General features: G+C 31.6%; 1 protein-coding gene across 1 annotated transcript in view; it reads left to right on the top strand.

Annotated features, from left to right (window-relative positions):
• The window catches only part of LOC130895365 (butyrophilin subfamily 2 member A2-like), a 168,226-nt gene extending 159,823 nt beyond the window's left edge, over positions 1-8,403 (top strand). The window contains exon 7 of the mRNA XM_057802604.1: positions 5,852-8,403. Within this exon, the coding sequence (XP_057658587.1) occupies positions 5,852-5,859 (8 nt within the window). The 3' untranslated portion in view covers positions 5,860-8,403. The remainder of the gene's footprint in view (positions 1-5,851) is intronic.
• The last annotated feature ends 6,881 nt before the right edge of the window (positions 8,404-15,284 follow it).

Raw genomic sequence — 15,284 nt, 5'->3', positions numbered from 1 at the left:
ATGTTAAAATTTTCCAATATTTTTGGTTCTATTCGATAGATATTTAAAAAAAAGTGGGTTAAATCATCTTTACTGACAAAACCTTCATATATAAACGTGCTAAACAAAGAAAACGATGCACGATTTGCAGCAGGACTATACGCAGTATATATTAAATAGTGCCCTAGTTAACAATTCCCTTGGTGATAGACTTGAACAGCTACAAATCGATACTCTGGTGTTTATTAGTAGAAATATGATATTACACATAATTTGCACATGCACGTCGAATGGGTTGTTCGTTTTGAGTTATTCCACACTCATCAATCTATGTCGAGGATTAAATTGTAGGTGTTTTCAAAGTAATAGAGGCTATTACCACACTATTGTACTATTGATGGTATGTGTACATAACATTTTTAAAAAATTACTACAAGTTTTATTAATGGAATATTCAGATCCCAAACGACTTAAATCATATATTCGTTTAAATAATTCAATTAAGTCAATCACCTCGGAGCGATTATTTAAATGATATATTTAAATGTGTGAAAAAAATTCGTAAATTCTTTTGTTTTTTTTTAAAAAAACTGAACTTCAGAAAGGATTTGTTTCAATTCCTAATCCTATGATATTTTCGATACTTTCACTGCAATTTCTCGACTACTTTTGTGACTAGAATTTTTTTTTTAATGGAACTTTCTTTAATTTAGCTTCTAATGATTCAATTTAATACGTTTCGACTATATTTACATCTACAGATTCTTACACTACATCATTTATACATACTTTTATATTAATACTATCCTGCAGACTTCATACTGTCTCAATCGATATAAAGGGTTTTCCAATAAGAGGTGTTATTTTGAACAGCCCGCTATTTCGGTAAATGTCACTTTTGAAGCTGTCATTTTTTGACATTTGACAAGTAGACACTACGCCATTAATGAAAATGGAACGATACACGCTTTAACAACGCATTGAAATTATTAAAATTCACTATAAAAATGGTGAAAGTTCGTAAAACTAAAACATTTTTGGGTCGACGTGAAGCACCTTCTCGGACCGCAATACAGAATTTGGTGGAAAAATTTGAGCTGTTGGGACAAGTTAGTGATGTGAAGAATAAAACCCGTGCACGTCGCTCAAAAACAACTGAGAATATTGCTGCTGTAGCCCAAAGTGTTAAAGAAAACCCAGGTTTATCCATTCCTCGTCGTTCTTTGGAATTAGCCATTCCTCTAACGTCATTACACTGTATTTTGCATAAAGACTTGAGTCTTAAGGCCTATAAAGTTCAGTTAACACAAAAACTCAAGCCGGCCGATCATCAACAACGTCGTGTCTTTGCTGATTGGGTCCTTGAAATGCATGAAAATGATCCGGAATTTCATCGAAAAATCATCTTAACTGACGAGGCCCATTTCCACCTTGGTGTTCACGTCAATAAACAAAATTGTCGAATCTGGAGCTCGTAAAACCCAAGAGCTATTGTTGAAAATCGTCTCCATCCTCAACGCGTGACTGTTTGGTGCGGTTTATGGTCTGGCGGTGTCATTGGATCTTACTTTTTCGAAAATGAGGCTGAAGCAACAGTTACGGTGAATGGATTGCGCTATCGAGAGATGATTAATGATTTTTGGATGGTATTGATTTGGACAACGTTTACTTTCAACAAGACGGCGCCACGTGACACACAAGCAACGAAACCATCGATCTTTTACGAGAAAAAAAGAGATGATCACAATTGGCCACCGAGATCTTGTGATTTAACACCTTGCGACTTTTTCCTTTGGGGCCACGTGAAAGATAAGGTCTACACCAACAGTCCAGCATCGATTCAAGACCTCAAAGGTGGAATTCGTGAGGCTATCGAAGACATAGGGCAGCCGCTTTGCAATTTGGTTACGGAAAATTTCATGAAAAGGATATGGTCCTGTAAGCGCAGTTCTGGCGGCCATTTGGCTGATGTTGTGTTCATTATTAACGGCATATCAAAATAACACCTCTTATTGGAAGACCCCTTACATGTATCGGATGCTCTACTTATTTCCTGTTTGAATCTTATCCTTATATGAAAATAATTGGGATCTTTTTGTCTTCAACGGTATTTTCAGCATTTCAGCAATGTGGATAGCAAGAAAAAAGAAATGGTTACGTTTATAACTCAAATGTTTTCACTAAAATTACGCGAAACTCTTAATGACAATTTTATCGGCTACGATTTCGGCGATATACAAGGAGACGTGTTGCAAACTGTTGGATGAACAAAATTCAAAGACGAAAATCAATTTTGCAATTTGGTTACGGAAAATTTCATGAAAAGGATATGGTCCTGTAAGCGCAGTCGTGACAGCCATTTGGCTGATGTTGTGTTTATTATTAACGGCATACCTTCCTCTTTATAATGAAATAAACATCCGATCATTTATCTCAAAAAATGGCATTTTTCTTTGATTATCAAAATAACACCTCTTATTGGAAAACCCCATATTTTTATTTTGGCCTTGCGATTTATTTATGGTTATCGCAAAAGCCAGACGTACCGGAAATTGTAAACGTTTAAAATCTTATTTTTTTACACAGTCGAGGTTGATTAATGTTACGCAGCATGATGACAACTGGTTCAACTTTCAACTGCAAATTGTCAGGTGGTATAACGTGGGATAGTTGACTACGAAAATTCCCAAAGGTCATATTGAAACCCTCGTTCACCCGGTCAATTATGGTTATTGAACTGTTATATATGGGAAAATACGCTGAATAAGCTCATCTTTTGAGTGTGACAGAAATCTGTAGGTAACGTGATGAATCCGGTCGACTATATCTAACAAACACGTTTGCAATTTCATCTTGTTGCACTTTAGCAGTGAAGTTTCACTATCGCAAAGGATCAACAAGAAAAGATAGAAGATGCACTCTTTTTCTGAGGTATTAGTTGGTTGTCAAATGTCAAATATCATGATTGCCGTTCAGAAATTTAATTTGTGACGAAACATCAGGAAAAAACATATTTCAAGACCAAAATTAACCAAATCGGTCCAGCCGTTGCGAGACTAACGAACAGAAATTCATTATATATATATATATATATATATATATATATATATATATATATATATATATATATATATATATAGATTTGTTGTACGTCCTGTATTCAAAGCTTAATAATAGTAGCTGACCCATAGTCAGTCTTCATATGCAACGTTCATCTCATTAGTAAAGCATGTGTTAGTAGATACAGTAATTGATTATTAATCTCTAATGTTAGAGCTAAATTGACCGGGAGCGAGACGTGCATTACTTGTTGTCGGCCCTATATTAGATAACAAATGACTGATACATTTTGCCGGATGCATGGAATTACGGAATCATATGCAGTCGAATGATTAATGATATAGTAACATAATCACGACCTTGTTATCATTATAATCATGCGAATATTAAAGGATACAGAATACAAAATAGCCGAACACAAACATTTATGATATTAAATAAACAATATTGCGTCAGTTGGTTGCATAATTTCAACGTTTTTAGCCAAAAGACAATCTCAATTGTGACAAAACAATTTATGTTGAGAGAGCTGAAAGGTCTGTTAACCTATAGCAGCGTGCTGATGATTTTTGGTGATTGAACACCGTGTTTCGATTATTTTCCGAATTCAATCGTATTCATACTCCGCTGTTTCAAAACAAACCGAATCCAACAAAAGTTTTTCGCGCACGAAGCATCTCCAAGCAAATGGTCGCCTGTTTTTTTGGAATGACTCAATATGTCATCACCGTTCCATTGGGGCAACGAAGGACGATCAATTCTGAACCAATGAACCAATCGCAGAAGACGAATATTTCACGAAATGAGTGCTTTCACACACCATTTCAAACGAAGACGTCTTTGAACAGTCAAAACATCGAATTGATGGTTATTCCTTCATACAAACCTCATGAGGCATCCAAAGATTTGTTCTTATTCACCTAAATCGAAAATAAATTGCGAGGTTAACGTTTTTTTACACCCGAAGAAGCTGTTGGTTCATTCAAATCACATTTTTCGACAATTGGTTAGGTTAATATATCTATAAACCTAATAGAACAATTCATTGTTTATTTCGAGATTAAATATGAAATATGGGACAAACTGAGGAAGTTTTAGTTTGTTTCCGTTGTCTGAAAACGAATATTTCGAAAAACTCGAAATATTTTGTAAATTTTTAAACATCTTGTAACTGTAATCAGTGAACATGCCTTTTAATAATTTTAGAATCTTATTTCGTTACATAATCAATATGAGTTTGGCCTTACACGCACACTTACATACAGAACTACTTAATCTATGATAGATTCACCTTGAAATTATATTAAGAGATGTACGTTATGGAGTTTAAGTGCGGCACTTCAAATATGAATTATTCAAGGAGTTAGTTAAGATCTCAGAAGGGTACGAATATTCTTAGTTTAATGAATTTTTGTTTAAAAGTAAAAATAATATCAAATATTATAATATCGAAAAACTAAATAACTAAAATTCATAGCTAAAATGTATATATTCATGGCATTAACAACTAAAATTATTCGTGTGTGGACTTAGCAAGTAATAACCTGAATAAATTTATAAATCCGGCCGATGTGCAATTGATGAAATATTAGTTTGATTTGTATTTTGGTGGAACATAATTTACCTAATTAATAATACTTTCGTCGAATGGCCACAAATTAATTAAGCTGTTAACAAATTTCCATCAAATTGAAAATTGCAATAATCATTTTGACTCCAAACAGCTATTTAATTTATAATATGAAGTGAAAATTATTCTATAACCGCTTAAAAAGGATGAATAATTTTATTTTAATACAAAAAAATATTTCGAAATTATTATTATTGGTATTTAAACCTATTTTGGTATTGAATGGAGCTTTTGAGGCATGAACAACGAATTATGAATGTACGAGGTCCGGCTATTAAATAAAACGAAAACATGAGCAGTATCGAGGCTGAAAACGCAGAAAAAGAAACGGTTAGAAAAATTTACCACGAAGAATTACACTTGAAAAAAGTCTTTGCCAAGTTGGTGCCAATAAATCTGACCCCTGACCACAAGCTCTTGCGTCAAAGGGTCTGTTCAGATTTCCTTGAAATGTTAGAAAAAGATCTGCTTTGAAAGGGACTCGATTTGAGTCGATGGAACCAAAGAAGACTTCCAGAACTGCTTGGATCAATGGAAAAAACGTATGGAAAGGTATGTAACGAGAGGAAGGAAGTATTCGAATCTAGAGTAATTTTCATAATAAAACTCTTCTTCGTAACCAGTCTCGTTATTTAAGAGGATCCGGGCTTAAAATTTATGTCCGAATAACATCGAAAATGAAAATTTTTCACGCCACCTGTGAAACAAGAAATAGAATTTTTAATATATCTTCAAATAATGGCTAAAAGTGAGAGTCGTAAGAAGAAATCAATATACTTAAGAGTTTGGTTCCACAATTAATTTTGTTTCTTTATATTAACTTATTTAGTTTATCGAATCATGAGGTATTAATGAAGCTCGAATGAAGATTTGTCGCCCGAACAACAGATGTCTTGATGAATTCTTAAACACTTTAAGCGCGACGCTAATGGTATTTCGATGTTACCAATAAATAATGCAAGAGAAAATTGACTTTGAGGATTTTTTTAAATTATTTAAATATGAACGCAGTTGAAATCGATTGAAAATATCGATTATCAACAGACATTTATTATTTCTAAAGTTCAAATATTGTAAAAGGTCATATTTACTTGATATGAATCAATGTCAAAAGTTTATTAGGATAATTAGGATAGAAAAATTCAAGGTCGAGGTTCTAAATATGAATTTCTTTTGTTTCAGGCTGCTAAAACTAGATCAATAACTAAATCAATGGGATTTTCGTAATATTTGAATGTGCAATCTTTGAAGGGACTCATATTGACAAAAAAACTTATAGAAATAAATGTCTCATATGTTTATTAGGTACAAAAGTTTTATAAAAATTTGAAGAGGCTTTCTGATATGTCCATGCTGATGAAATTCATCAAAAATAATTCAAATTGAGCATGATCGACGATTACGGAGGAAAAATTGAAGTTGTAGTAAAAAATCAACTAATAAATATATTTGTTTCCAAAAACGAGTACTGAAAGATACAGGGCATAAACTGAATAGTAATTATTGTGAGTTCAACAAAAAATATGAAGGAAAAAGTTTGATCTCCAAGTACAATCTTACTATTTGCAATTAACATATTTCCTATTCATTTCATTCCATTCATTCCATATTATTTTTATATTATAACTCGTTTTGTATCAATTTTCTGCCATTCTATATAGTGTAGTAACTAAATATTTATTATCTGATATTATATCGAATTTTCCAAGCAGGTATACAAGAACAACATCTTCATAACAAATTGCTCCAAGTTTTCGAATCTGTATTACCCCATTATTAAATAACTCCCGAAGCTATCAAATATACCTAATCGTAGTTTTAAAGTTTCCGAAAACCACTTAGAGCTCAAAATCATTTTTGTTTCATCTAAAACCATTTAGAAAATCGATTAGTTCCGATTCCAGAATTTTTTATGTGGATTAATTATTCGTAATAAAAATATTGTATGCAATTCGAGTGTAAAGGCTTTATGTGGATTAAGTCAAAAAAAGCCTACTTCGCCTACTTGTTATATAGATAACTATTTTAAAGAGGTGACTGCACTAAAAAATAAAAAAAATATAATTTTTATTTTTTATCATATAATTTGGGTTTCGGAAAAAACAGAAAAAGTTTTCGGAAATTAGTGATCGATACCTCAATTAGAATATTCCTAGTTGTAATGAAGTATAAAAATTTTTCTTTATAACTAATTGTAGAAATGATCGTCGAGAAGTTATTTACTTAAAGAAAACTTTTCCTATTAGTTATTATAAGTATGTTCGTGCTGTATACAAGTTTCAAAAATCCTCTTCAACTTCCACAACTTCAAATTTTATTTCTGGAAGTTTATTTAATAACACTATATACGTAATACGATAGTTCGAAAAAGCACAGAACTGAAAATAGTTTTGAAATATTTGGGTGTATATATTATGAAATTACAGATTTTTATAACAATATTTTGTTGATACTGTAAAAGCTTCTTAATTATATTTTTAAAATTATTAAAGAATTTATTTAACAATCTCTATTTATTATTATTATTATTGAAAACCTTTGGAAATGTAATAGTAATTGTACACTTTCGCGGTCACCTGGTTTTTTGGCTCTAGAAAATCGAAAAATGGATGGATTTTAATGATCTTGGTCTTAAAGTGTTCCATTTTACGGCGGATTTATAAAAAAAAGTACGAAAATTGAAAAAAATAAATATTTTTTACAGTTTCATGACTTTAAATGCAAAAAAAATGACTTTCTACATATAATCCTTCGTAACTGTTTCTGACGTCGTGGAATCAAGTTCGTATATTTTTTTTCGCAATTTACATGAAAAAATGAATATTTTGAAAAAAAAAATTTCAAAAACGTTAATTTTTTTGAATAATTGTGAGTTGTGGGATTTTGTCAATAATAAATTGAAATATATTGACAATGAGTTGCAACAATTGTGAATTGAATACATTTGAAGCACTTACAATATTCAGTGATACAAAACATCCTAACCTAACCTAACCTAACTTAACCTAACCTAACCTAACCTAACCTAACCAAAATTATAAAATTTATCTATCTATCTAACCAAAAGCTATTAACATTGAAGAAAATAGTACGAAACTATTCACGAAAATTGATTGTTTTTCATCGATTTCATTTTAAGCTATAAAAACTGAAAAAATCATTCTTTTTGGATTTTTTTTTTAAATTGTTTATTGTAAAGGATTATTTTGCAAAACCGTTTTTTACGATTTAAAACAGTAAAACTATCATAAATTTTTATTCCAGCTATTTCTACTATTTTTTTTTATAAATCCGCCGTAAAATGAAACTTTTTGAGACCAAGATCATTAAAATCCATCCATTTTTCGATTTTCTAGAGCCAAAAAACCAGGCGACCGTGAAAGTGTATAATTATCAATGTAATTATCATTTATTTATATTTCAGAACGAATATTTTGTGTAGATAATTAAGAATAATTGTTGAATCAATTCACAGATCATAATTTATTATATATTTTTAAAGATATACCTAAAAAATTTGTTTCCTTATAGAGATTGATGATTGTAAATAATATTATTAATATCTTATCATTTCTTATAAAAAATATGTCATGTATGATGGAAATTAATGTTTATAATAAAACCTATTTGTGATAAATTCTATTCTATTCATGTTGTATGAAATATTTCCTAATAATTTATTGTATGTTGAGCGTTGTAAATATAAAGTAGCTTCAATAAACATCTGAATTTTTTATACGTATTTTTATTCTATTACCTATTTTTAAAACTTTGTTTTTTAACTTGAAACTTTCAAGTTCGTTGATATTATAAAGACAAACTCTCCTATGACAATAATTACTCTCTTCAACATGGAATCGCCATAGTCCAAAGCGTTGTCTTGGGTCCGAGCTTAACCATCAGTGTAATTAAAATAATTAAATACTCCGAAAGTTTAGAGAGTGCAAAGTTGGTAATTGCTCCACCAGGACCGACGTACTTCTAAGCAAAAGGACTTAGGTACATACTACTAAGTTGTCACCCCATATTTTGCCAATTAACACTTGACTTATACACTTAGTTTGTAAACAAAGGGATGAGATTAGTTTCGGGTCGATGTTATGAAGAATGAGAAGGAGTTTTAATTTAATTGGAAGTTATAGTACTTTTCAACTTCTAAATTGTTGTTTCAGACAACGCCACGTTATATTGCAGACAACGTGAATATATTAAAAGATAATATTATCAGCGTTACTCTAATGAAAACTTATATAAATTTTAAACTTTGTTATTACAACAAACAGCAAGAAATCTTTACGCAAAATCTCAATGTGTCTCAATTGCACGGTTGATTTAAGAGTCTCATACTTGTTATTTCCCATCGATTAAACTCCCTGATATACACGAAAGATGTTTCTATTAGAAAAAACCTCAAAATTGGATTAGATACAGGTAAATATAAGGAGAGAAAAGAAATATGGATACGATTTGTCGCTAATAATGGACGAAAAATCACGAAAAAGTAAAAGTTGATATTTAAGACCATCTCTATTAAAAATTTTTATATCGAAGTTAACGTTGTGGTTCGTTAATTGATTTCTAATAAGTATTATCACATGTCATCGAAAGTTTGAAGTGGCGACTGCAACTTTTATTACTCTCGAATAGTCTTTGTGAAACAACGTTGATGGCAATTTCGTGTTTTCGTCTAACAGTGTAATTGAGTGAAGAGTCGTGATAATTATCATTACCCACTTCAGCTTTTACTCCGAATATAGCCTGGATAGAGTTTAATTAGATTCGCTGGCTTCGAATTACACATATTAGCATAAAGTCGGAGGCAAATATACTACTTCTTTCGCTTAATTTTGTGTCGGGACTTCTTAATTAAATGCGAATTTATTAAATTCGCTGTACATAATACGGTATATTTCGAAAGTATCCTATTTTCCTGGATAATCCTTTCAATTAGCAAAGTACATTCGTTCAACAACTAATAAAACAAGTGCCTTTCTAGATCTATTCATCTCCATTTTTGTATCTCTAATTATTAATCCCTAGTAGCTAAAATTACTACCAGAGAAAAGTTTACTTATTGACTATGACATGTGTATTAATGAAAGTTTTATGTAATTGGAAAGTTTCTCTTATTTCCTCTGGTCTAAATTGATTAAAAAGTTTTCATAAAAAATCTTCCGTTACCGGCAAAATATTAAAAACTACTTAAAAGAATTTTTTTTGGGAGCTTAATTCTTGGCGAATTGATTAAGCAATACAACTTTTGATTACATCAAGTAGCTACGAAAGCCGGTCGAGAAATTTTTCTAATTTCTGATTTCCCTAATGTAACTTTAACGTGTTTTCAAACATCGGGTCAATTACTTTCGTCAAGTTTCTACAACATACATAAAACATTTTCTGCAAAACTCAAGTAAATTAAAAAATTTATTAAAGAAAAGCTGTTGTACGCTCGAGGACAAGAGTTTTCCGCTGAAAACGAGTAATGAGTACAATTTTGGCAAGAAAAACAACTGTCCGGGAATTATTAATTTTGTTATTTATCCTTCATAACAGCGACAGCAACTTTTATATAGGTGCCTAATGAACACGAAAAATTACATTTTTCCCTTAATAAATACATAATTCATTAATCTCCGTTCTGCCACTTTGGTTCATGGAATATTAAAAAATTCACCTGAATTTAAAAAGCTTGTATATACATACACAACGTAAGCAAATATTAGAGCTTTTGTTATTAAAAGTCGTGTTTTGTTAAAATGAGTTATCTCAAGTTAAATCATTCTACGTAACTATGAGATTGGTCGCAGAAGTACCTGGCATGACCTAAAGATGTCGATAGTTGTTCGAAAAATACCACATACAGTATATGTTTAAAGTTTGAAGACGCCTCCTTGTTTAATATTTGTTTGGCAGCCATCTTAATTGAGCGTTTACAATGAATTTATAAACAACGTTATATGATACAATACTTTTATTTTAGAGCCCCACCAATATAAAAACTGAACTAGATTCTACTCTGGATGATACTGTTCCTTCGTTATCAACAATAAAATATTGGGTAGCACAGTTTAAACGAGACCGTACGAAATGCGAAGACCAACAACTCAGTAATCGACCAAATGAGGTGGAGACTCCGAAAATGACGAAGAAAACCCACGAAACTGTACTTAATGATCGTCGACTGAAGTGCGTGTGTTGTATCATAACCATAGATGAAACGTAACAACAAAACAATAGGGAGAACCGGCTCCAAAGAAGGTAAAGACCGTTCCATCTGCCAGCAAGGTGATTGCGTCGGTTTTTTGGGATGCGCGTGAGATAATTTTCATTAAATATCTTGTAAAAGGAAAAACTATCAACGACGATTGTTATTGCAACGTTTGAGCGAAGATATCAAACAAAAACGGCTAAGAAAAGATGTTGTTTCATCGAGATAATAAACCAGCTCACACATGCGTTATCGCAAAGGCCTAAATTAATAAATTAGAGTTTAAATTGCTACCTCATGCATCCTAATCACCAGATTTAGCTCTCTCGGATTATTTTATGTTCCCAGAGTTGAAAAAATTGCTCCGTGGTTAGAGATTTTAAAACAATGATGGCGATTTGGTCAGTTAATGGTTATTTCACGATTCTTATTATAAAAAGGGTATTCAGCTCATTAAACATGGACTTAAAACGAGATTACGTTGAAAAATAAAAATATTTTTTTTCCAAAATTGTTGTTTTCTTCGGCCCACCGTTCTCGTATACCGAGCTAAATAATTCTAAGTGTGTTATATCAAAATATGTTACTTTTGATTATTTCGTAAGCGACAGTTTTTTGTAATTAATTTAAATGAGTTAATTGAGGCTCTATTACCAACTAGGTAAATAATTCAAAGTTCAAAATGATTATCATGAGCTATATCTATTCAAAATATAAATTTCTTCGTTATATTTCGAATCTAAAATCATGAAAATCTTTCTATTTTCTACAAGATAATTCAATACATGTTTTAATAATTCTTCGTAATCCCCAAAAATAGTAGGAGTATCAAAACGCCGTCAAATTAGAGGTAAACTCGACCTTAACTGATATTTTCATCTACATTATATGCCGGCGAATTCGGTAGCGAGTTTTAATAAGGTAGGAACGAAAATGATTTGTAGATCAACATTAATGGAAAAAGCTCCTTTTGTAATGGCTTTTGTAAGTTATGACCAGCTCTAGATTGTCCTATTCGAGGATTATTTACTTAGTGTAAAACATCTCTAATATACTGCAGATTACTATCAACCTATTACTTCTCTCAGCTTCGTGATTTGGGTAAAAATTCCAGTCACGGGGTCAGATCGCACAAAGGTTCATAATAGTCTCCTCTTTTTTAATAACGAAACCCAATTTAATAAAAAAAAAAAGATATGTTTCTATAGGGAAATTCATTTATGAAAATTGATGTAACAAAAGACAAAAAAGCAGAAATTGATTTTATTGACGTTATTACCCTCTCAATCGTTTACTTTCTTACAAATTTTCATATTTCGTTGAAATTTTTGATGAAATATTATCCTTCACGTATTAAAATTTAACGTCTTATCATTGGATATTCAGGAACATCTGGATTTTAAAAAACTGCGCCTTTCATAATCTCCCTTCTAGTTCCGAAGGGATTCTCCTAATTTTAATTCATTTCACGAATACAAAATTAAAGTGAAACAAACAACAAAAGTGTGTGCATTGATGATTAATAGCTTAGAGATTTAAGAGATATCCGTCGGTGTTATTTTTCAATTTTCTTAAAGTGTAAGATTAATTTAAATTAAGAAAGCGGCAATTTGAAAATACCCAAGAGAATCATGAATTTTTGATAAATAATTACTCCGTTTAATTCATATCCAGATTAGCAATTACGTATTTAGAAACAAAGAATCTGGTCGATTTGACTTGCTTCTACTGTTTCATACTGAATTCGCTATATAAATTACTATACTATCAATTATATTATATAAAAAATTCAATAAAACACGCCCAAGTATGAGCGTCTGATTAAGTAATTGACTTCTAATTTATGTGGAGCTTTTATCAATTTCAAATGAAAAGGTTAAAAGGCGTCAATCCTAACAAATTATCACTTAAGAAGGGCATGTCTACTAAAACGTATAGACGTAATAAAAAAGGCTATAGAATGTTGCCACTGACATATTGATGTAAGCAGTGACGGACTCCACGAAAATAATACAAAAAATATATATAACGTCTATACTAAAAACCACGTCAAGTGCCCTCGCGTCCCAAATAAAATAATCCTCCTTCAATCATCCTTCAACCTCTGACTGACCGATATCTGACCCAGGAGAATTCCAAGTTACCTTCTTTTGGAAATTCTAGTTGCGTTATTGAAGATTATTAATGTCAAAATTACAAAATTACAAATCGCAAATGAATTCATTCGTTGTAGGGAATAAATATCAATTTTTAAAAATTATTCGAATTTCTTATTTCTATTATGTGTGTCCGAATCGTTGACGCCTTTCACCAGAACCATCGGAGATTCTTGCAAAGAATAAAATTATGGAAATCGAGGCACAGAAATCATAATCTCGCGGAGGATTTGCACGAATACTCTCGAAATGTATAACAGCAATCAAGTGGAAGATTTGAAATAAATTTGCCGACTGTTATCGGAGACAGAATCTTGTTCTAATTTCCGCTGTCGATGAACGAGAATTTTATCCAATGTTTCACTATGTGGCAGCCCCATTGAAACAGGGGTGGACTACTTATAATGTATCTTTATTCAAATTCTCAATATAAGAAAATTCATTGACGCAGAATAAAAAACAAAACAAAAAAATGAATGATTTATAGAAATGAATTTAAGTAGGATAAGAATATGGCATTATTTTTGTTATTAAAGAGTAAACATTCACGTGTTATTAACAAATATTTAAAACATATTTATTAGTAATATAAAATAATAAGAGCCCCGTTTTTAGAGGACTGCCAGGAAAGGTTATGTTTTTAACGCGTATCTTGTATGTATGTATGTAATATTCTTTATTACCTTATATCTCCAGAACCGCTAACGGATTTTCACAATTGAGGTATCATTAGATTCGTTTCATTAGCCCAAGTGTTCTTAGATAGGAGACAATAAAAAAAAACCAAAATGGCGGATTTTGGACGCCATATTTTGAGATAAAAAATTTTTTTTTACTATCAAGCATATCGAGTTGGGTATCAAAATGAAGGATTTTAAACACTGATTGTAAATATGTATATAACTTGCAGTTTTAATATTAAATGGAACGATAAAAAATAGCTAATTGAAATAATTCAGACCTGTGCGGATAGATGGCACCACTATGTTTTTAAAATGCGGTATCGTTGTGACTTCTTGCTATCTAGGACTAATATATTTACTACAAAAAAGGACCTACGTTGTTACTATAATTATAATTGTCTTGTGCGATTTAAATATCTTCATTATTGTGAGTTGCCCCAAAATATGAGGCAATCTGGAGATACAACTTTTGTGGACATATTAAACAGTCTTGGCGTTGGAAAACTTACAATGCAGCAGTTATCTATCATAGAAAACCGCAGAATACCGTTGATAGTGCCATTTGTTGATGAAGAAGCTGTCAGAATTTTCCCAACAACTAGACTGGTTGATGCATATAACGCGACTATGACAGAAAAGTTAGAAAAGCTCACAAAAGTATACACCGTTAGTGTTGTAGACATCTCATTGGATCCTAAAACATATTCCACGAGAGGAATACTTACCTGAAGATCCCAATAAAATAGGTGGTATACCAAACCAACTCAAATTAGGTGTAGGGTCTCGAGCCATGCTAAGACGGAACATCAATGGGCTGGTTAACGGTGCTATGGGTGTTATCCGACGAATAGATTGGCCAGCACTACGCAGAGAGCAGTTGAAGCCGGAAGAACTGCCACAAGCAGTATTTGTGGAGTTCAATGACCCAAATATAACAGGGAACCGACCTGGTATTGGATAGAGCCGGATAGAACCTTGTGCTACAGAATTTGATGCTTTACGTGGTAAAGTCAAGATCGAGCGACGAATGCTTCCCTTAATTTTATGCTGGGCACTGACGGTGCATAAATTACAGGGCACAACTTTAGACCGAGCAGTTGTAGATTTAAGTAGAAACTTATTTGCAAAAGGTCAAGCTTACGTTGCTTTGAGCAGAGTGAAGACTTGCTATTAGTTCTCTTGATCCTAACAAATTGCTTAATCAACCACATGACATAAACTCGTTCAAGGAATTAATCCGGTTTCGTAATCTTAACTAACAAGACATAAATAAAATAATAATTAAAAAAAAAAACAAAAAACCCGCCTGCATGGATAACTACAATTAAAAATCAACTGAGAAGACTGAAACAAGATGAAAATTCAATGATAAGGTATTTTAAAAAAATAATGATTAGGTACTTAAAACCACAAACGTAAATTGAAACAGTACCAAACCAATGTACCTGCATATTGTACACTAAGAAATATCAGCACGGTAGTTTTTTCACTTTTTTGCAACATTATAAACAGAATTGCAGGAAATTTAATGCTATGATAAATTATTATCTCTTTGTGCATGCCTCCGA

The sequence above is a fragment of the Diorhabda carinulata genome, chromosome 6 (genome assembly GCF_026250575.1).
Source record: "Diorhabda carinulata isolate Delta chromosome 6, icDioCari1.1, whole genome shotgun sequence".
Classification (NCBI taxonomy): domain Eukaryota; kingdom Metazoa; phylum Arthropoda; class Insecta; order Coleoptera; family Chrysomelidae; genus Diorhabda; species Diorhabda carinulata.
Note: the sequence above shows the minus strand (reverse complement) of the source record. Positions and strands in the feature narration are given on the sequence as shown.